The sequence below is a fragment of the Haliotis asinina genome, chromosome 2, assembly GCF_037392515.1.
Source record: "Haliotis asinina isolate JCU_RB_2024 chromosome 2, JCU_Hal_asi_v2, whole genome shotgun sequence".
Taxonomy (NCBI): Eukaryota; Metazoa; Mollusca; class Gastropoda; order Lepetellida; family Haliotidae; genus Haliotis; species Haliotis asinina.
In genome coordinates, this window is record NC_090281.1 from 25219427 (window position 1) to 25244267 (window position 24841).

Genomic DNA, 24841 nt, shown 5'->3' on the forward strand with positions numbered 1-24841 from the left:
TAGTTGCTAATTGGGTGCTAGTAACAGTTTCAAAATGGGGTCTACTTACAAGAAACGATTCCATCCAACATTTGGGTTGACTGACATATTACAGAGCTTTTGCATTAAAATATGAAGATGATATAAAAAAACTGAAGAAATGTCAGCAAACAGAATTCAAACATAGGAATGGGAAAGTTCTCCATGTTTGTAAATATTGTTTAATGAAGTAGTGGTGGCATTATTGACACCTCGCCCAGCCCTGTAAGCATACTGAAGACGGTCAAGAATGTTTAGCAATATTCCTGCAATATCTGGAACCCCAGAATGGGTTCCACACATTGTAATATTATGTGGAATTGAACCCTGGTTTTCAGCATGAGAGAATGCTTCAACCACTAGGCTATGCCCACCCAAACACCACACACACACTGAGTATGCTTTTTTGCTGTGTTTTATATCATTCTACCCATGTGGAGAATTGAACCTGGGTCTTCGGTATGATGTGTGAATGTGTTAAATGGTCCCAAATGAGAGAATGAGTTAAATGACACCAAACCAATGTTAGTAACAGTAGAAAACACTGCAAATACACTTGTATTAATTGTTGTAGTAACACTTGGTGTAAGACCGCAAAAGATTAAACTGATAATAAAAAGATAAACATCATGCATTGTGTCCAACCCTGAACAGTACTAAGTAGCATGTAGTGAGAGGCAAAGGCAAAGATCTTAACCTGAGAACAGGTGTAGAGAAGAAATGGACAGGGAACTAGCAGGTATTACAGTGGAAGATCATGGATAGATCACAGAGGGATGGACAGGGAGCCCGGTGAGTATTACCATGGAAGATCATGGACAGCTGACATAGAGAGATGGACAAGGGGCTAGCATGTTTTACCGTGGTAGATCATGATCAGATCATAAAGGGATGGACAGGGAGTTAGCGGGTATTAATCTGGAAGATCATGGGTAGATCATAGAGATATGGACAGAGAGCTGGTGGATATTACAGTGGAAAATCATGGACAGATGATAGAGGGATGGACAGGGAGCTAGCGTGTCTTACTATGGAAGATCATGGACAGATCAGACAGATGGACAGGGAGGTAGTGGGTCTTATCATGGAGGATCTTGGACAGATCACAGAAGGATGAACCGGGAGTTAGTGGGTACAACTGTAGAAGATCATGGACGGGTTAGAGAAGGCTGGACAGAGAGCTGGCAGGTCTTACTGTGGATGATGATGGACAAATCATACAGGGATGAACCAGAAGCTAGCGGGTACAACTGCGGAAGATCATGGAAGGTAAGGGCACATCATAAAGGGATGGAAAGGGAGCTAGTGGTTCTTACCGTGGAAGATCATGGCGGACACATGCTTCTTGACATGGAGACAGGTGTACAGAGGCATGGGGATCTCCCCAGATTGGAGTCTGTGCTGTTGGTCTGTTAACTTGGTGTCCAGCCTCTGTTCAGATAGTCACACATACTACAGGGAGTCACACATTACACACGTTGGATATGTTACACATGCAACAGGGAGTTAAGTTTGTTACACACCAGTCACATAATGTTACTGTTTGTCACACAGTATAAGTCACACGATGTTAGTGTTTGTCACAAAATATCAGTCACACATAGATACTGATTGTCACATAGTATCAGTCACACAATGTCACAGACACACAATGTTACTACTTGTTACACAATATTACAGCCATACAGTGTTACTGTTTGTCACAAATCACCAAGTCACACAGTGTTACTGTTTGTTGCACAATATTACAATCACACTTGTTACAAGTCTGTCAAACAATATCAGTCACACAATCCACAGTTAGTTACAGAACATTATAGAATGAAAACAGTCATGCAATGTCAGTGTTTGTCTCACAACATCACACAATCAAACTATGTAACACTGTGAATGTCACATACCCCTTTGAGTAATGTCTCTCCCACAAGGTGACCGAAGAAGTCCGTGAAGGACACAGGCTGTCCATGCCGCCTTTTCTCCATGATGCGTCGGATGTAGCGATACATACTCTGGGGGTTGAGAAGCCAGAATGGACTGGACTGGATATTCTGCTTCAGTTCCTCTTTTAACTGATTGGGTGTTTTTCTCGGCCAATCAGGGTGAGAGTAAAGCTGGGAGATGTACCTGGCAGTAGAGATGTCATGTAGAATACTGACAATGAGAGAAGTCTACTTCTGTCCCCTGCTATGATATTGCTGAAAAAATGCTAAAGGTGATGAAAAACTAACCATCCTCCCTCCCTCACTTTCAAAATACTTATAAATGCTTGCATTTGGTTCTTTTTCCTAAAAGACATATATTTGGTTTCCTATCTGTAATGGTTTCTGAGAAAATCTGTCCCCATTTTACCATGCATAAAACCAAGAAACACATGAAAAGGGCAATAACTCTGCTGTTCCATTTTCACACGCCATCAACATTCCATCCCTATCCATAACATTTCTAGAGAAAATCTGTTCCCATCATCTCGGCTGGACGGATGGAGCTCAAACCAATATTCCTCTCCCACTTCGTGGAGTGAGTGAGTGAGTGAGTGAGTTTAAGTTTACCCTGCATTCTTCAATAATCAAGCTATAATTTAGCAGTCTGTAAATAATAAAGCCTTCACCAGACAATTCAGAGATCAACAGCATGTGCATCGATATGCACCATAGCGATATGATGACATGTGTCAATCAAGTCAGAGACCTTGACCTCCTGATCACATAGTTGCCGCCTACGACAAGCAGGGGTTGCCGCAGATCAATTCTACCCCAGAACTAACTAAGGACCAAGCTTTTACTTCAAGACCACCATTCATTCAACATATAATGCACAGCAAAAGAAACACCAAAACACCAAAAATCTCATGAAAGTAAGCGTTCATGTGTATGTCTTCTAGATAAAAACTTGACAAAAACCCAGAGTTGTGTTTCTTTTGTTGTTTAGTATATCAAAGACTGTCACAGCAGTCCAGTATACTTATTGGTTCATCACATTTGGACGGGCATGTACTCTGGTGCAAATACTAGTGACGTACTGACATACTTACCAGGCTGATCCCGAAAGACCCGCAACATAGGACACCATATCAAGCACCTGACTGTCGACTAGAGCACTCAACACCCCACACATTGCAGACATTGCACGGAAACCTCCCCCAGAGCCAAGCACAGCTATGGTTGGTACCTGGGACACAATTGACTTACTGTCAAATTCTTACCAAAATATTTCCAAAGCAGAACCTCATCAAAGAAAGAAAGTAACAATATTCACAGCAATATCACAGTGTTGAACTAAACTCAGCTCTACCAAATCTAGAGAAGGCACACACCAAGCTCACCAAGAAATGCATGTAAAGTTTATGAAAAAGCAGAACACTACCATTTTGTGCCTGATTTCTACTTCATGTAATTGACTTTTCAAATAAAAAACACAAAAAGAATCCCTAAGGAGCAGTTATGAACATGAAAGAATAAACAGAAATTTCAACAATCTTTGTGAAATAATCCTTGGAAATGTCGATGGTGGAAGCTGACGACTGAGCCCCCTTCACATAGTATTTCAGGATATATGTGAGGGTCCTACCTCTCGGAGATTCCGGGGGCCATTCTCTTTGAGTATGTCCCTCATAGAGTCAAAGATCCGTCGTTTCCTTGTCTCCATGAACTGTTTTTCCTCATCACACAGTGCTAGGCTGTAGTTCAGCTTGGGGTCATAGCTAAAACATGGAATGTATATTAGTCAGTCAGTGAATATGAGACAGTGAATAAGAGTCAGTAAACAACAGTCAGTAAATAACTGTCAGTAAATAACAGTCAGTGAATAACAGTTGGTGAATAAGTCAGTGAACAACAGTCAGTGAATAACAGCCACTAAATAACACTCAGTGAATAACAGAAAAAAGCAGTCAGTGAACAACAGTCAGCAAATAACAATCAATGAATACGAGTCAGTAAATAACTGTCAGTAAATGTTTATGCAGCTCTGAACAGTAATCAACTTATATCATGGCATTTCAGCTATAGGAGAGGGAAGGAAGTCGAGAAGTTGCAGGTCTAACATATCAATACTGGAGAGCAAAACAAACTCAACTCTGGCATTTTGTTATTGTGTTTAAATGGAAGACATAATGATGAACGCTTACTTTTATGAGATTTAATGTCTTTGAAAACTGTGTTTCTTTTGCTGTGGTATGTTGCTGGGAAATGTAGAAACTTTATCAGGTTGAAACTGGATTTGAACCCACAGTCATAGGTTTATGATGTTCCAATAGGAGCGAGTGGTTTTATGCTGCTTTTGGCAATATTCCAGCAATATCAAAGCAGGGGACATCAGAAAGGGACACCATACCCTGTACCCACATGGACAACAGAACCTTAGTCTTTAGGGTGGCAAGCGAATGATGTAACCAAACCATCCCTTCCGCAAGTACGAACATACTTCCTCCATGGTGTTTGAATGGAGCATCTGTCTAGGTATAAGTTTCAGGCTATCATTTCAAACGATGGTACCTTACATGGTTCCGTCAATCTCTTACATGAAAAGAAAAAAAAAGGAAAATAAGGAAAAAAGGAAGACATATGATTTTAGCTGCCATCAGTACTCACTCTACACTAGCCTCCATCTGAATTTCCACTTCAGATGTCTGTGAAAAAAAAGAACAGAGGCAGTTGAAAATACTGAATTTCAAACAATGACACGTGTCTGCACAATCACGCAATGTAAGCTGTCAACATTACTGGAGACATTGGTGCAATGTTTTACAAGATTGAAAAGTTTCAAAAGTGGTCAAAGTGTCTTGGTGACCATGAAAACAAGGTAAAGGTCACCAAAATCGACTGGTGCCGGCATTATCCCCATATATAGGCTGTCATCAAATTTGCAGACATTGGGTACAACAGTTCATGAGATATCATGTTAACAAGAATCGGGACGTGTGGATGGATGTACAGACGCTGCTGAATACATAGTTCCCCATTCCTTGTTGCAGGAGGGGACAATAAAAAGGAGTTGATATCCACAAACATGTGTCATGTATCCATGTCCATCCCACTTCTATATGCCTTTAAAGAACTACAACACACAATGTATATACTCACATCATTGAACCTGATTCTATGTTTCACAGTCTTGTCCAGAGGGAGAGGTTTAAGGGGCAGGTGCTTGGTGCACAGGTGCTCGTCTACCACATAGTTGGCATCCATCAAACTGATCTCTGAAGAGGAAGGTACAGCATGATACAGACACCACCTGACTGAGCTGCTGTGCATAGTATTCCAGCAAGTATCATAGTACGTCAACTTGATGTGAGACTACAGCCTAAGGATGCAGGTCTCAGTTTACCCCCTTGCTGAAACTGGCTATTGTAATCATCCTGACATGCCTGAAAACATGAAACCAGGATCTGAACCCATCACTGTAAGTTTCAGGTCTGTCCAAGGGGCATAACTCTGCACAGCAAACAGTAACAACACCCAATGCTTGTTCCAGGAAAACATCAAAATTTACTACTACAAATATTACTACTGACATGACTACTACCACTACTGATACTACCATCACCACTACTACGGTACTATTACTACTTCTACTACTGCTGCTGCTACTACTACTACTACTGCTGCTGCTACTGCTGCTGCTGCTGCTGCTACTGCTGCTGCCACCGCCACCACCACCACCACCACTGTCAAAACTTCATAACTACGACATTCTCTGGAATGTTGCCATTTACTGGAATTACCACAATGTAGACCCCACTACATGCACTACATAGATATATGTGATGACAATCAACAAGATGTCGCTGTCTCCAATGGACACAAAACGATGGATCGCCATTGACGGAATCACCATACGGACACACACGGTGTATTAAATAATCAAACATGGAGAAAAATTTATTACTGGCCGAGAGGAATTACAAAACACAGTTAAAATTTGCAAGGGGGGGTGGATGGGACCATAATATTGTAAGTACTTTACAACGGCTTAATTTGGAGTAATTAAGACTACTACTTAAATATAGTACAATATAATAATGAAATAACAGTCATCAGAAGATGACATATCCTCCCGGCCCCCACACATTTGAAAGGACAAATCATCTGACAGTTACATAATGATTTTTAGACTAAGTTTGAATTGTTTCCATGGAAATCATGAAAAATATAAATGCCATATATCTGTAAACAGCAAAAGGCACCACTTTAAGATCTGTCTCATACATCTGCCAAGATCTGTTGAAAGATATGAAACGGTGTTAAAGTTTTGCTCTGGAAACAAAGTCCAACACTTCATGTTGAGATTAACTCCATGTTGAATTAATTCCATGGAAACCAGGAAAAATACAATTGCCAAAACTTTGTAAATAGAAAAAGGCACCACTTTGTGGTCTGCCTCACATATCTGAAAAGTTTTGCTGAAAGGTATTAAGAAGTTTTAAGTGTTGTTCTTGAAACGAAACACACCTCTCACTTTTGAGACAAAGTCTGAATTGTTTCCATGGAAACAGAGAAAACAAGAAATCACAAAAACCTGTAAATACCAAAAGGCACCATTCTGATTGGTAAATCTACAAAGGTTTGCAAAGAAATAAAGAAAATATTTTGAGTTCTGCTCCAGAAACGAAAGCCCATCACTCCATTTTGAGACTAAGTTCGAAATGTTTCCATTGAAACCAAGAAAATAATACATCACAGAATCCTGTAAGTACCAAAAGGCACAACTTTAGGTTCTGACTGATGTATCTACCAAGTTTTGCGGAAAAATATTTAACAGTTTTTGAGTTCTGCTCCGGAAATGAAGTCAGAAACGTGTCTATGGAAACCAAGAAAATAATAAATCACAAAAATCTGTAAAGAGCAAAAGGCACCACTTTGGGATCTGCCACACATATCTACCAGGTTTTGCAGACAGATATTACAAAGTTTTTGACATTTGCTCCAGAAACGAAACACACCTCTCACTTTTGAGACAAAGTCCAAAACGTTTCCATGGAAACTGAGAAAATAGGAAATCACAAATATCTGTAAATAGCAAAAGGCACAACTTCAGGTTCTGATTGATATATCTACCTAGTTTTACAAAAAATATTGAACATTTTTTTAATTCTGCTCCGGAATGAAACACACCAAAACACCACACACTAACACCAAAATGTTCCATGGAAAAACCAAAAAAAATTAAAAATGTCCAAAATCAACCATAGACTTAGATTATTATATCTATCAAGTTTGGTCTAAAAATATTGAACAGTTTCTGACTTATGCTCCAGAAACAAACTGATTAAGGACAGACGGACGGACGGACGGACAGACTGACGAAGCATCAACTATATCCCAACACATTACATGCTGGGAGTATAAAAACTTATAAAACAAATCAATGATCCCTACCCAGTTCATTCTCAAGGGACGGGTCTAGGAAGAATGTGAAGGTTTCATTCCAGACTGGGTTGATGTCATTGTCCTTCACAGTGGTCTTCTGCCATCCTGAGGGCGACGTCTTGATCGACAGGACGATGTATGGGTCAGGCGTGTCCACTAAAGAGAAAGGCACACTTTACAAGGCTCGCATCTTGTTGCAGCTTGTCGACAATGTGAATACAATCTATTAGTTAAAAGCTTTCTGAATTCTTTTCAGTATCGGATCCTTCAAAATTTGAAATAAAACGCCTGTGTTTGAAATAGCTTCAATAATTCTGTTAAGCATAGTGGGTGAAAGTACATACGCGACTATGATCATGCATGAAAATGTTAATTTTCCCTTGGTTTAAAAGTTAAATTATTTCTCTTTTCATACATTAAATAAACAGAGATGCATGGAAATTTCCACAGTGAGAACTTTCTATCACTGTTTTTTCCATGAATTTGGGAACATTTAACATTTAATGGGAGTTAACACCAAGAACCATGCATAACAACAACAATGACTGTGTACAAAGATGACAGCAACATTGTATCATGCCAATAGTCATAGTGTACAACAATGACAACGACAGCACACAACACAGACAGCATACAATGCCGACAGTGATGGCAGATAATACCAACAGTGATAGCAGACGATGCCAAAAGTGACAGCAGACAATGCCAACACACCGACAATGTACAAGGTTGGTATTGGTGCATATGGTGACCTACCCAGATCTTTAGCCCATCCTTTAGTGATGTTGTATCCTTGACCCACATGGATGGTGAGGATAGTGCAGGGCTTGTGATGAACCTAGAAAAACAACCCCAAACTTATAATCAAAGCAGGAGATTCATTCCATTCTTCACAATCATTCGAATTTGTCTATAGTTGTGAGAATATACACTGACGCTTCCTCTGAACTTTACCTCATATGTACCATATTCAAAAACACATTCCATCACTTTCAGTAACCATAAAAAGTGACTAAAATATATAAAAACTATATCCCTGAATGTGTCCAATTCTCATGACACAGTTACATTGAAACGTATGTTACAAAAACATGTATCCTGTTCCTGTAACAGGATCTCTGCATTGATGAAAACAACAAGAGGAACTTTTAGTACTATTTTTACATTTAAGGATCTTTTAGAAAAATTCCAGCACTATCATGGCAGGGGTCTCAAGAAATGGCCTTCACATATAGGGTCTTCATTTTGAACCTCTAGACTCACCACACTCTCCCAACAAAGACAAGAAATGGTTTGAGGCTTTAAGAAAGAAGTTGCTTTACTATGTCTTGTCACAGAATATTTGCAATGACTGGTCAACTACAAATCAGAGGTGCATCAACCAGTTTAAAACCTTTGTACATACCTCAAATACTTTAAAGGGATCAAACCTGAAAAGAAGAAAATATGTGTTTGAGGATGGTTTTGTGCCACTGTTAGCAATATGTCCTCAATATTATGACAGGGGACACCAGAAATGGGCTTGACACATTGTACCCACGTTTGGAATTGAATCTGGGTCTGAGGGGTCATAACAGATTGTGAGAGAAGGCATAAAGTATGATGTAGGTTAACAACTTCGGTGAACCCATGAAACAATCATTGTAAAGTACGAGGGATTTGAACTCATACATTAGAATGAATGCCTAAAGTATTCAGAGGTAAGTCTGTACACCAGACTGTCCTCAAGGAGTAAGCCTCTGTTTAGTGAAAGGAGCAATCCAGTAGCAACATATCCTTGCTGCTACAGATACAGTGTTTACACTCAAACAAACTCAGCTAGCTTTATGTCCAATCTGTTATTTGATAAGCACTTCTGTTTCAACTCAAGTCTGAAATTAAGTGATACAAATGATACTACATATGTTGATACAGACCTATTGGACTTGAATGACATGGTGCGGACGCTCTCAAGGTCGGTCTGAGGTCATCTGTTTTAGGCCATGTTTCTGGAATCACAAAAAATACCCCAGAAATGTCAGGGATGTCAGTTTCTCTCTCCTTGATGACCAAACTCAACATCTCCGTCCTAGTAGTATTTATCTCCATTCTTGTTTTATACATCTCCATTCCTGTCATCATCTTCAGAGTATGTATCTACTTACATATGAATTCATGCAGTAAACTTGTTCATGATTTCATGATTTTCCTCCAACATTCATGAAGCTGTGTTTAATGTTATGGTTTTCCTCTGTTTTAACACTGTTCCAGCAATATCACGACAGGGGACACAAGAGTGAGTGACTTTAGTTTTATGTCACTTTTAGCCTTGTTCCAGCAGCATCACAGTGGGGAACATTGAGAAATCATCTACATTTTATCAATCTTGCATATCAAATATCCTGTTCTTTTTTCTACTGTATATACTACCCATCAAAAGTTTACACTCACTAGAGTAAACGTTAGCCACTTACATCAGTCAAATGTTCTAACCTAGATTTGAGATATTTGACAGGGTTTTCAGCAATTTCATGCATTATTGCAAATCACCTGTACAAAGTTTGCAGCTGGTTCTAAGTTAGTGGAGGAATTCATCTTCAATGTAACCTCACATATATACATAATCAATATTTTAATGGCACACATATTCATAAGCGCTTTACGGAAGGCATTAACATAGTCAGAGTTTGTGTCTGTCTGTTTCTAGCTGACCCGTGAAGGTCCCGGGGTAGAATAGGCCATCAGCAACCCATGCTTGCCATAAAAGGCGACTCAGCTTGTCGTAAGAGGCAACTAACGGGATTGGGTGGTCAGGCTCCTTGACTTGGTTGACGCGTGTCATCGGTTCCCAATTGCGCAGATCGATGCTCATGTTGTTGATCACTGGATTGTCTGGTCCAGACTCGATTATTTACAGACCGCCGCCATATAGCTGTAATATTGCTGAGTGCGGCGTAAAACTAAACTCACTCACTCACTCACTGTTTCTAGCTGTCTGCCTGGTTATTCTCCCTGAGTACTTGTATCAAGCAAATACCTGTGCTAATTGTCCTGACAGGGGATGGAACAGACTGGTACATGGGTGAATCAAATGGTTTGATTTTCATGTGTGTTAATGTTGATTAGTAGATAAGGAGACCTCCCCAGGCATCTTCTGTTGCCTTTGTATGAGATCAGCATGTTTGTTGTTTGAGTAGGGATAAAACAGTTTACGCTCTGTAACATTTTTTTTATGCATCCTGACTCATCTTTAAGACATCAAATTCAAGCAGGCCCAAACTTTGCACAGACAGGCGACCAGCAGTTTTACTGAGTGTGTCCATTATCCTTTATCAGGTCAAAGCAAATACAAAATGTCAGTGCAACAGAATGGTCAACTATCCCCAAAACAGAATCCATTTGCTGCAAAGGTCAAAACAGCTGTGAATAGTACAGTGACATGGATAGGTCACCACTGCATAAGGTGTCAAGGAATGCCAACTCTGACCTTTGTCACTGAATGACATTTACACATTTATAGTACTCTTAAATATTCCAATATGGCCTCTGATACTGTTTGATATATAAAGATTTGCAGATTCCACCTTATAAAGGGATCCAGTATACTAACAAGTCAAAATGACTTTTCTGCAACTTGGCAACTGACTTAATTCAAAACGCATTTCACCATTTCACGACTTTTCTGTAACTTTGTAACTGACTGAATTCAAAAGGTATTTCACCAAAAGGTTTTATATTTTGTTCTGAATGTAATGACCAGCAAGATGAAGGTTTATTTGAGTCATATAACTTAAAGTTTAAAATCTTCCTCAGCAATGTTGCTTAAATACTTTCCTTTTCCTAAGACATCTGGTTTGCTGGAAAACTAAATTTACTGAGAAGTGTCAGTTTAGACTGGTGCAATATGTTAAAGATTGATTTACTGTTCAAGATAAGAAGGAAGGAAACTTGGAGAAAATAATCCGGAATGAAATTGTGGGGTCAGTGAATCATCATAATAGCATAATGCTCTTTACAGTGTGCCAGCAATCCTAACTGAATTGGTTAAAATGTTTCCAGATATATGAGGTCAGTGTATCTGTTGCCTTGTGAAACTTAGCAGGAAAACTGGTTGGAATTTTGAGGTTTCCAGGTTTATGAGGTCAGTGTATCTGTTGCTTTAATCAGTTTGGCAGAAGAATCGGTGAAAATGTTGAGGTTTCCAAATTTATGAGGTTGGTGTATCTGTTGATTTATGGAACTTAGCAGAAGAATTGGTGGGAATGTTGAGGTTTCCAAATTTATTGAGTGAGTGAGTGAGTGAGTGAGTTTAGTTTTACGCCGCACTCAGCAATATTCCAGCTATATGGCGGCAGTCTGTAAATAACTGAGTGTGGACCAGACAATCCAGTGATCAACAACATGAGCATCGATCTCCGCAATCGGGAACCAATGACGTGTCAACCAAGTCAGCCAGCCTTACCACCTGATCCCAAATTTACTGAGGTAACAATGGTGTTTCTGTCGCTTTTTAAAACCTAGATTAGAAGGTCCATGGTTTGATCCTCATGTGCATCATACCAAGTGTTATTGTGGTACTAATGTTACCTTGTGTCACAACATGGACTGGCTTGTCCTGAGAAAATAGTGTAAGGTTTTCATGTTAATGCACTGTTTTTACACATTTTTGACTATATACATGATGGGGCAAATGCACTCACTTTAGATACATTTGCTGCAATAAAATACTTCTTATCCCATATGACTTGCAGCAAATTGATAATTTAAACTTTGAGGTGAACACCTTCCAAACAGAAAAAAACTTGCCATACATGGAATGTAAACAATTGCTCCATGCATCAAAAACTGTCACACAAGGTGCTGTTGGTGTTTTCTGAACAGGTTTCAGTCACAATACAAGTTGTGTGCATGTTTTGTCTAGGACTGGGTTCTGTCTTCAAAGGGTATATGGGATGTTCATAATCCAAGGGACATAATTCAGTGGGGTTTCCTTGAAATAATCTTCAGCTGGTACAGGGTGAAAGAGTTGATTTTATGCAATGTTGCATTAATTCATTTACACCTTAAAATTTAATATTGTAATCTAAATATTTTTAAAGACATGTGATGAGAAATATTGACTTTAAGCACTGTCATTGTATCTTAGTCAGCTAGTGCTACAAACTGCATAATTCCCACCTTCAAGAAGCAGTGAGTTTTTATATACATGCAATAAAGTTTAATGAGATGTTAAAATGCTTTTCATCTAACTTCATAAACTGGGTTGTATGGTGAGTCAGCTATTTGTCTATTATATTCTCCTTTGCTGTGTTCTCTTCTTTTCTTTTCATGTTTTGAGAATGCCCATACAAATAACCCATTTGCTATAAACTTTTACAAACTGAAAATGTCTGACTGTGAGAAAGCCCAGTCAGCTGACCTTGACACTCATTCACCATCTTATCAGTAACTAAACTTGTCCCAGGTGGAAGCTATCAAAATGAATGTTATAAAACGATTGCTACCGGAAACCAGTATGAAGTAAAGTTAACTTTTATGACCTTATTATCAAACAACTGGAAGAAAAAAAAAAGACATGATATACTCTGCAAAAAAAGAAACTCCCAGGTAAAAAAATTGGTAATATGTGATGAGCTTTGATAATATTCAAACAAATTAATAGCAAATATGAATTTCTGATGTTGTAATACTTTGGGAGTGATTTGTGAATGATTGGGGAAATAGAGTGACCGCTTAGGACCCTGAAGCCAAAGACGCCAGCATAAAATGAATGAGTAAATGAATTGTTGCACTTGGAGAATTGAAAACCCATAATTTTTCACAGTTAATGTTCAGCAAAAGAAAAATGAAAAAAACTGCCATGATCTATGAGCCATGATCCATGATCTACAGGGGATAATGGACTCACAACATTGGCAAAAAGCAAATGCGAAGCCAAGGAGGAAACAGGTGATGACGAGAAATTAACAGAAAATGTGACAATTTATTCTACTCCTTTGGAAATGTTTCGTCTGTGTGGATATACACTTTTCTCATATACATTTGCACTGGCCAGTGGTATGCCAAATGGAATATCCCCTACTTATTTTAATGATGTGTATGTTTAGAAAAATACATGTGGAATACTGATCACAATACTCCTTTCATGATAAACAAACTCAGTTATTAGCATATGAAAATAGCTGACAATATTTCAACACATTCAAGAGCAAACAAAAGAAACTATTTTTTAACTTTATTTATAAGCATTAAAATCTGAACATATTTCTTAGAATTTATCTAAATGGCTCATCTTAGGGCACAGTGTGATAAAATTCTGATATTCATCTTCAACTTATTTGTGAAATTTAAACAAATTTTTCACTTTTCACTGGTAGATTAGTGTACTGGCCAATCTTACTTCAGTGGCAGCTTAGGTTTGCCCAAGTTTCCAAATCCATAATAATCAGTTAAACTATACTTTCTAGATTATGTAAGCAATATGATCAAGTTACATCTACGAAAGACTGGCATCTGCTCTGTCTGATTAGATAATCCTGCCTATCCTAAGGTTAGAATTACTTCAGATTAGCTGACGTTTGTACAGTACAGTCTTGGAGCAACGCTTAAAAGAAACCCTGCTTCCTGAATTGGATAATACACCATAATGATTTCTGAGCAATAATCATGTGATATATTGTTCACTTCAAAAAGTGTTCTTATAATTTTTCTGAGCACTGAACATAAGATAGACTCTTCACTTCCAAAAGATTTCTTACAATGACAAAGGCACATCCATGACATCTAATTGTCTAATATATACTAGAGTCTACAGCCACACCTGTTGGAAATGGAGCAAAACTGAGCATCTCTTACCAGAGTGTGGAAGTATTCTCTCGTCAGATACAGGTGTACTCAATTCAGAAGGGTAGGCGTTATGTGTGAAAGTTACCCATGACCTAGTTGAGCATGAATTACAACAGAGGGGACTGACTTGTGTCCTGGCTGAGATAATGAGTGTCAGCAATGGAGATACGGAGATAAATAGTAAAAGGAAAATTACAATCATACCTGTATTGAGGAAATAATTCACATTCATAACCTGTCAAAATACAACGAAGCCAGTGGCCCATATACACCTCGGACCGGTAATGTCAGACTGTCATTACTACTTCACACCCCAAAGATGCTGGTAACTTTGAAAATCAAAACGACAGTGTAATTTGATGAAAGTCAGCATGTGCATACTATTCAACCAAGATGTAATATATTGTACTGGAGTAACTCAGATTACAGATATTTGTGGACCACCCAACCACACAACACATGTATATTGAGAGTTTATGTCAAATTTTATTATTACTTTTCTACAGCATACCACCCACAAGTACATTTGCAAGTCATGGGAAAAGCACCCATTATACTAAAAGGGCTAAGTCCCTAGGCGTACCACTTGAGGTGAGTTTTAAGTTCAACTCCTGGTTTCAAATTTCTTCATGCACAATATTTGTTGTTGCGTTCAATTTGGACTTTTTATGACACTCGTAGTTATCATGTTCAGTCTCGAGTCGCACCGATAAGTCAGTGTCCTGAACTTAAAGCTGCCCGTGGGAGATTTGTTGAATCTGCACACAACACCTTTTTGAAATTGGTCAAGTGTAACAAATGTTATTTTACACTTGGGTCTCTAAGTGTAAATGCCCCGTGAAGATCAAGGTTAGAATTTATCTTTCGCAACTCTTGCTTGTCATAAGAGGCAAGTAACAGGATCGGGTTATCAGGCTTGCTGACTTGGTTGTGTAGATTGCTGCTCGTGCTGTTGATCACTGGATTATCTGGTCCAGACTTGATTATTTACAGACCATAGCTGAAATATTGTTGATTGCTGCACAAAACGTAACTCACTCAGTCTTACCTTACTGGTCCAGACTGGATTATTTACCGACTGCTGCCAATGAAAATATAGCTAGAATATAGCTGACTGAGGCATAAAACAAAACTCACTCACTCTAAGTGTAAAATTTTTGTAAAACTTATGAGTATTTTCCACCTGTCAACTGAAAAAACTATTTTGCAGTACATTTTTATAACCTTGTGTTTGTTTCAGATTTGATGAAAAATTGCTCATGCAATTTTAAAGTTCAACTTAATCATGCACCATCTTACATCATTTTGTATTGATAACAGTCCTGGGATCAGTGCAGGAATCTGGGCAAACTGCGCTTCCATTAACCTTCATATGCAAAATAAAATGATAACACATCTGGACATCTCTTAATTCTAATGAGTGAGTGAGTGAGTGAGTGAGTGAGTGAGTGAGTGAGTGAGCGAGCGAGTGAGCGACCTAGTTGGGTTTCATGCCACTTTTAGCAATATTCCAGCAATATCACGACAGGGGACACAAGAGTAAGTGACCAAGAATGGGCTTTACACATTGTACCCTTGTGGAGAATCAAACCCAGGTCTTTGGTGTGACAAGTGAATGCTTTCACCACTAGGCTAACCCCACTACCCCCTTAAATGCAAAATCACCATGACAGGTGATTCAGGGACAGATGAATAAGGGATTCAGGGAGTTGTCTCCCTTTGGTCACTGATGCATCAATAACATTTTCATCATTAAAGCTTATTGTAATTTAAAAAGCACCAAATATTTTCATATCACCATTGTAACAACTGTTGGTATACGAAAGAATAAGGTGTTCTTCAACTTGTGGAAAATTGAACATTTCACATGAATTCTGGTATTTCTAAAACATATCTGCTTTGCTTTCTTGAAATAAGGCAAAACAGACAATCAAGTGTTACTTTGTGGTAAATCAAATGGTAATCAATGGAATTATGAAAATACAACAAGAACATATGACAATATGACAACCTTTCTACGAGGCATTATGTGTACTATGCAGAAACAGATACCACATAAAATGGTTTAGATGTTGGTTAATGAGCACTCAACAATATTCCAGCTATATGTTGTGAGTCTGTATTATAATCTTGCCTGAACCAGCCTACTGAGTGATCAGCCTCATTTGCATGTACATATGCAGTGAGGATATGATGACATGAATCAACCAAATCAGCAAGCATGACTATCAGATCCTGTTAGACTGACCTCACAACAAACATGGGTTGCTGCAGACAGTGTTTGATCCATATTTTCACTGATCTGAAGGATTATCTCAAGTGAGTGAGTGAGTCAGTTTAGTTTTACGCCGCACTCAGCAATATTACCGCTATATGGCAGCGGTCTGTAAATAATCGAGTCTGGACCAGACAATCCAGTGATCAACAACTGGATGACAAGCACCGATGACATGTGTCAACCAAGTCAGCGAGCCTGACCACCTGATCCCGTTAGTCGCCTCTTACGACGAGCTGAGTCGCCTTTTATGGCAAGCATGGGTTACTGAAGGCCTATTCTACCCTGGGACCTTCACGGGTGGATTATCTAAATGTCAGTATAATTAGACTCCAAACACAAACCAAAATGATGGGATCAGCATATATTTACCCCAGACTGACCCTGAAACAACATGTGCCTGCAATTCCTTCATAGGTTTTGGAGGTAGCCTAGTAGTTAAAGTGCTTGCTAGAACTGACAAGCATCTGGGTTCCATTCCCTCAGGGATGGTGAAGCCCATTATGTTAGATATTACTGAAATATAAAGAAGAGCTGCATAAAGTCTCTATTGTAAAAATTTAGAGTTTAAATGATGATTTCTAAAAAAGATGAAATAAAAACAGGGGTATTGTCTGGTTGTCTAGACTTTCCTCCTCGAAGGATAGAATTAGTATGCATTCATGGTCAGGCATTCAGTACAACCTCAGAGCAAAAACCCCAATTGCAACTCACTTACAAAACTATTCCAGCCTCGTAACATATTTTTTTCAGGATATTGGTAGCCAAAAATACACCTTTGAGAATAGAAAAGCACTGTAATCCATCACAAAAGGTCACTGATTCCAATGTTTTAATGACAGGTGGTTTTGTACACCAGTTAATAAAAAGTTTTAAAAATATATATGTTGGCTAAATTAAATTTTTTCATTTATGAAAATAATACCTCTCTCTGCATCATTAATGCACCTTTTTACAATATTTTCTCAAACGTTAATTATTCATGAGAACAGATTGATTTCTGGGAGTAGAATCATATTGAATTTCCCAGTCTATCACATTAAAGCAGACACTCTGGTTCAAGTCACAATTTGTCACACATTAGGGAGTGGTTGTTTATTACAAGGTGTGGTGGGCCAAGAAGCTTCTCAAGCGCAAATGTTGCGAAAATGATGACTCGTCACATTTTTGCATGAACATCCCCCAAATCTTTGCAGTGACCCTCATTGAAAAGACAAATGTAAAAACACTTATATTTTTACATGATGTCCACTTCACGACCTTCCCAAAATGTGAGTATCATGTTTTTGTGACTCTCTCATGATTTCTGCTACTTCCTCTACAACTTATTCCACCTTTTTCTCTCAAGATTACAAATATTTTGTGTGAGCTGAAAGTGTATTTTCTAAAACCAAACAAACCAGCTTTTGCTTGAGAAGATACAAGAACATACAAATTAATTGCGGTAACCTTTAAGCTCATCAGTTCACAGAGGACAGTGGTACTTATTTCAAATATACTGTGCAAGTTAAAAAGAATATTTTCGTAAACAAAACGAATGTATATTGCACAGCAAAATAAACAACACTGAATTTTTGTCAAGTTTTTAAATAGAAGACAAACATGAACGCTAATACTTTAACAGATTTAATTATTTTGAAAACTGTGCTTCTCTTGCTAGTGAGTATATTTATATCTGAGGACTTACAATAAGATGCAAATTGTTTCTCACGGTTTCTTTTCTTCACAGCAAATGAATCGAGGTGACCTTTAACCTCTTCAACTGACTGAGGACCCTTGTACAGTATCTCCAGCTAGTGGCTGTGTTATATTTGTAGTACTGACACATGGTATGTGCTCTACTTCCACTAGGTAACAGCAAATCAGTCATCCATCATCAAAAGATTTATTGATGGGTATATAATCTGAGTCTGTAGTGTAGACACCTAACAACCAAATATTGACTGTCCGCAATTATTTAACTTGGGGTCTACACCCTATGGAGAGGGGTCTGGCATTGACGCAGCATGATCAATGAAATGGCCAACATATTGAAGCTACACCTGCAGAGTGTTTGTCAAATAAGCTACTAAAATTCAGTGTTTGAAATGACTGAGTTTTGAGTGAGTGAGTGAGTGAGTGAGTGAGTGAGTGAGTGAGTGAGTGAGTTTTAGTTTTAAACTGCTTTAAGCAGCCTTTGAAGCAATATCACGATGGGATGCCAGAAATGGGATTCATATATTGTGCCCATGTGGGAATCAAACCCGGTCCTTCAGCATGATGAGTAAATACTAAGTATAAACCACTAAGCCACCTCCAGTGTTTGAAATTTAAAAGAAGTGACTATAAATTTAGCGACTGGATTTTACTGGTGATATTTAACCTGTGTCATGTAATATTTTTCTTATCTCACTCACTCGTGAAACGTATCACTAGTCCTGGCTGTATTTAAGTTCTTTGTGACTGCGAACGAATAGCAATCACTACATTGACAAAAGACCTCTCTCTCCCATCATCAAGTACAACTTCATTTAAAACCCTGAACATTTTTAACATCCTAACCTTGCAATGAGCACCAGTTGAAATAAAAATAAATAATGGTGACATTGTACAAAACAATCTCAGTTCTCCAACAGTTTACATCTGCATGAATGTAACTGAGAAGTATAAATAAGACAAAAAGTACCTTACTGCCACAATCAATTGTGAAAAGGCTACCAGTTCTTACACATCAAGTTGTTCACTTATAGCAGAAGGGTTAGGTTTCCTTTGTATGTTTGGAGGTCAGATTATGTGCCTGTTTAGGCGAGTACCCGTTCTTGACCTTTGGTCTTCAACCTTCCTTCCTGTGGCGTTACATTCTTTCCTTATAAAGTTCTTCCTGTCCAGGCCTTCCACAGAAGGACATACATGCAGGAACAAACATACATGCTGACTTCATACACACTAACATACTGATGGTGAGATCCTTAAGAATAAAATTCTGTATCACTTCACCCCATCCGAGTTCAGCCCCAACTAAGATACTCTAAGCTACTCATACTTCATCATTTAACAATATGTCCCCTGACACTGACAAGGTATCACTGGCACCCTCCCCCAACTCACCCCACTTCTTCCCCACACAAACTCACCATACTCCATCACTACACAAACTCACCATACACCAAACTATCAACACTCAAACACAGCTTCACCATACCCACCCTTGTCCCGCCCTAAAATCATTAAGCTACTGTAACTAACACCTGACACCCCTTCATTCAGAACATGGCTTCCCCCACAAAAACATCACACTAACTTATGACACACCCATCTACACCCCACAAACTCAAAACATGCACGACATCCCTCAAACTCAAAACAGATCCCGTCATTAGACGACACCCTTAACAAACTCACAACTCCCCTATCTATACAAATGCCAACACACTAAAACTCACTACATAAGGTTTCAAAATATTACTTTATAACTGCTTCTTGTAGAGAAAAATGATGTAACACTTAATATAAAAACAGAGCTTAATGAAAAATGTACAGATGCACTCTTTATAAACTGAGTGTAAATTTGTGCCATGATTTTGATTGGACTTGGCACACCCAACAGTAACTCCATAAATCCCAACTTTATTTCACCAGGGTAGAAATCATTGCCAGGGTAGAAATCAGACTTTTATTGCTAGTTCAGCTTAAGGGTTAGCTGTCATCACTACTACATCAGTACACAGAAACATACTCTTGCCAAAATCTGAATAGAGAAATGTATCCAAGGACAGGTCCTTTCTGCATTCTGCCATTTTCTTGATCAGAAATGTCATACTGTTGTACTGGATTCATTCAATTGCTTTATAAAAGAAAAAAACAGCAACAAATATTCCGCGATGTACAATACCACGCGCAATCAGTTGAATGGGAATAACTACATACAGTTTCAGTTTTGGGTTGCTGAATATGGACTCATTTGCCATTTTGGGCACCTTGTATGTTTTTGTCTTTTGACTTTGTTTAGGACACATTTCTGTATGCAGAAACGTACATGGGGTACATATTTCCAGTACCTGTGTGCCTCAGCAAAATGTAACACCCTTCGGAGAATTTAGGGACTGCTTTGGCAGATCTGAGTGGCAGATTTTCCCAACCAAAACCCAACTAAAGTAAAACAACAATTGTCTCGTTCTTACAATGATCCCACACGACTCCAGTAGAACTTAAAATCCATAAAAATCTGGGTTAGAATTTATGTTCCACAACCCATGCTTATTTGGTGGTCAGACTCACGGACACAGTTGATGCTAGTCTTTGCTTTACAAATGCATACACTGACGCTCATGATGTCAATCACTGAACTGTCTGGTCTGATACCCGTGAAGATCCAGGTTAGAACTGATCTCCAGTAACCCATGATTGTCATAAGAAGCAACTAACAGAATCGGAGGTCAGACTCACCGACATGGTTGACAGATGTCTTTGTATCCCAAATGCGTAGATGAATGCTCATTCAGTTGATCACTGGATTGTCTGTTCCAACCATTATTTACAGACAGAAACATTGCTGAGTGTAGCTTTAAATACCACACAATAAACTCGAAATCAGTAATGATCTTCATACCAATATCTTACAGAAATAACTGAGATTATTTGTTCAACTAATTTTTTTCATTAGATGGGATAATATATGATTTCATTTGTATTTATTCTGTGCTAGTCACTGCAAAGTGTGCAGGTATTAACATTATTGTGTTTATTTGTTTCGTAAACAGAGCTGGCAACAGCAATAGGCTGTGCACACGTTTTGTGCATCTGCTGGTGATTTAATCAAAACGCACCTGTCATTGGGGTTTTGTGTGATCTTGAAATTGCAAGAAATTGCAAAAAATGCAATAGTCCAGCTACAACAAATACCACTTTTAAAAGTTACTTTCAAAGTAACTCCTTTATGATATATGCATCTATTTCTACATAGACTGTGGAATGTTTCAAGGTGTGAGCAGTACAATTGATGACAAAATCTATAAAATGAATAAATGTAAACTTCCTCGGATTGAGCACCAGTCTTCTGGCAGATATGGCAAGATATCACAAAATAACACGGCACAAATGGTCAGGTCCATTATGTATTATCCTTAAAGTTCCACTTTTGTTTATTATTCAGATTTGGTTTAGATTTGTGTTCCAGTCGTATTCCACAATATTGCTACATGCTCCTAACTCTTGGTAAAATGTTTTCATTATTTTCAAGTGACAAAATCTTAAATGTCTGAAACAAACTTGCAGAATATGTATTTGTTGCTTCGATAAAATGTAATTCCTTTTTCACAGAGAAACCTGTTGTTTAGCCACATTGTGTATTGCCTTGCCTGTATGGTTTAGTGCCAGTTCATAATTTAGTCAAGTTTGTCCACAGTGTTCCTGTCAAACAGTTGTTTTCATGTTCTTCACCTGTACACAGGGGCAGTGGACCCCTATGGCTGAAGAATACATCAAAGCAATAACATCTTCATGGTTGCTGTAATTTGAAAATTGGAAGTATCAGAAGACGCGTGAAAATGTTGCAATTAACATAAACATTACTGGGTGAAATTATGAGAGGTTGAGTGAGTGAGTTCAGTTTTATGTGACAATCGGCAAACATTCCAGGCATATGGCTCTATAAATAATTGAGCCTGGACCAAACAATCCAGTGATCAACAGAATCGGCATCATACTAATTGCATTTGGGATACAATGACATGTGTCTACCAAGTCAATGAGCCTGACCACCCAATCCCCTCTTACGACAAGCATGAGTTACAGAAGGTCAGAGTCTCTTTATTAAATTAAGGAGTGATATTTTGGTGTAGATCCCTAATTTTCTGTCAGGTGGAGAGTTGAGCAACAAAGTCATCAAAAGTCTGAACTAAACTAAAATACTTTGGGGTTCCCTGAAGCAATGGTTCTCATCAAACTCAATATCTCTGTTCACCACTGACCACCCTGTGGCAAGTATAACATTGAATCCAAAGAAACAAAATTTAAATCAAAGAACCATATAGCACTATGTTGTGAGAATTAGCTGTTTTACATACCCATGTACTTGAGCAGTCTCCCCTCTCCTGTGAATGGATGTAGTCAAGAGATCATGTTTCTTATAAAGGTGTCCGACTCATTCATGTTGACACCTACACACGAGATGACACCTTGTACTGATTAGCTGAAGGTGGGACCCTCAGTTCGGAGGGCTTGCAAATTAAAGTGCTGATCTCCCTGGGCAATGTTGTGCTTTCTGAGTACAGGTTTATTTATAGCTCGATGGGAAGTGTCTCTCCACTCTCCACCTGCCAACACTGTGACACAAACTCACCTGCATCACAAGTGTACACCCTCGCTGTACAACTGGATTATTCACTGCAGAGCATGTCCATGTTCCATCCTTAATAAAACTATTCAAAATGTAATGACAAGAAGCACATCTCTTGCCTGATGGCAGTAAACAGCTCCACAACCACCAGAAGAGTGAATGAAGCTCCGCTGGTTTTCATTACCAAAACTTAGTCCATCTCATAGTCCCTGAACCACATGATTTTCCCTAATGCCTAGCGATCCCTGCAATGTGAAAGCCCAAAATGAAGCAAATCTAGATTCCTCAGGTTGTTAATCTCCTAACTCATTGGGGCTAATTTTCAATTTAAATTGGTTTATTTGATAGTATCAAAATAATATATAGCCAGGGACTAAGCATTAGTCTAGTCTAAAGGAAGAATGTACACAGTGAATGTGGTACATATCATTTCCTTTATATTGGCTGGGTGTTCTTCCAGATAAACAAGATGTGTTAATGATTAATGTTTCAACCCAATATGACAATTTAGGAATTAAAATGTTGCATAAAGCAACTTAGTTGATACATGTTCATTTGTAAAAGTGGAGTAAATCCATAAAGGTGTATAAAAGTATTAACAGAGAAAATTGTTAAGTTTAATAGCTACAATAACAGCTGATCTCATTTCAGTTGTGTATTTTTAATATTTGGAGTTATCTTAACTCTAGCCTCTTTCATACAAAAGACTTCTTTCTTACTCACTTCTAATGCAAAACACTTCTTTCTTAATTCACATCTAATGAAAAGCACTTCTTTCATGAGAAACTTTTCCCACAATACATATCTTTCATGAGAAACTTCTCCCACGATACATATCTTTTATGAGAAACTTCTGCCACAATACATATCTTTCATGAGAAACACTTGCCACAATACATATCTTTCATTTGAAACTTCTCCCACAATGCATATCTTTCATTTGAAAGGACTTCGGTCTTGTCCCACAATGAAGCACATTCATCAACATATTCAAATGAGTTTATTCAAAATTGCCTCACCCAGCAGAAAATGGGTACCCGGTGGAATAAGTCATGTAACTATACATAATCTTCTAGCACTTCACAGACAGCAAGGGTTATCTAGGATAATGATTATCTGCACTATGATCAGGCTGTCAGTGTGTATTTAGCACCTAAATTGACAAATTAATTAAAATCATAATCAAGTTATAGATATAACAAGTGATTGCCACAATGTGTCAATGTCCCCTGCCGCTAAAGAAGACTGTAATATTTATCACATATTCACTACTTTTTACTTTTTGGTCACACACAAGATGCATGAAATGACTGGTATCTGCATAATCACACAAATGTAGGCCGTCGACAAATCTGAAGACATCAGTTGCAATGCTTTATGAGATATCGTGTTAACATAAATTTAAAAAAGTAAAGAATGTGTCATGGTCACACTGAAAATAAGATAAAGGTCACCAAAATCAACTGAAATCTGTGTAATCTCCAAATGTAGGCTGTCACCAAAGTTTAAGACACTGGGTAAACAAGACTTTGAAAAGTGGTCAAAGCGTTGAGATGACCTTAAAGATAAGGTCAAGATCACCCAAACTGACTGGTCTCTGCGTAATAGCCCAATGTAATCTGTCACCAAATTTGAAGCCATTCGGTATGACAGTTTATGAGATATTGTGTTAACAAGAGTTGTGGTGACCTTGAAAATGAGATCAAATAAGATAAGATCAAACCAACTGATGTCTGTGTAATGCCCAAATACAGGCTGTGACCAAATTTGGAGACATTGGGTAAAACAGTACATGAAATATCAGGTTAACAAGAGTTTGAAAAGTGGTCAAAGCTTTAAGGTGACCTTGAAAGTAAGGCCAAAAACATCACTCAGCCCCACCCCAACATACACACATAAACAAAATAAGGAAAAAAAGATAAAACAAAAACATGAACAATGGATGATATTACTTATTTCATACTGTTGCCATATTTTCGCTAATTACCAGTCTTTCTATCAGTATGAGTGTTAGTTTATGGAGTTACAGTTATAACCAGA

General features: G+C 38.2%; 1 protein-coding gene across 1 annotated transcript in view; it reads right to left on the reverse strand.

Annotated features, from left to right (window-relative positions):
- The window catches only part of LOC137273455 (cytosolic phospholipase A2-like), a 34998-nt gene that overhangs the window by 6199 nt on the left and 3958 nt on the right, over positions 1 to 24841 (reverse strand). Inside the window, exons 2-11 of the mRNA XM_067806150.1 lie at positions 9302 to 9373; positions 8791 to 8815; positions 8142 to 8223; positions 7395 to 7541; positions 5100 to 5215; positions 4608 to 4645; positions 3586 to 3718; positions 3050 to 3186; positions 1920 to 2142; positions 1335 to 1449 (exon numbers count right to left, since the gene is read on the reverse strand). Coding sequence (XP_067662251.1) covers positions 1335 to 1449; positions 1920 to 2142; positions 3050 to 3186; positions 3586 to 3718; positions 4608 to 4645; positions 5100 to 5215; positions 7395 to 7541; positions 8142 to 8223; positions 8791 to 8815; positions 9302 to 9321 — 1036 coding nt within the window. The 5' untranslated portion in view covers positions 9322 to 9373. The remainder of the gene's footprint in view (positions 1 to 1334; positions 1450 to 1919; positions 2143 to 3049; positions 3187 to 3585; positions 3719 to 4607; positions 4646 to 5099; positions 5216 to 7394; positions 7542 to 8141; positions 8224 to 8790; positions 8816 to 9301; positions 9374 to 24841) is intronic.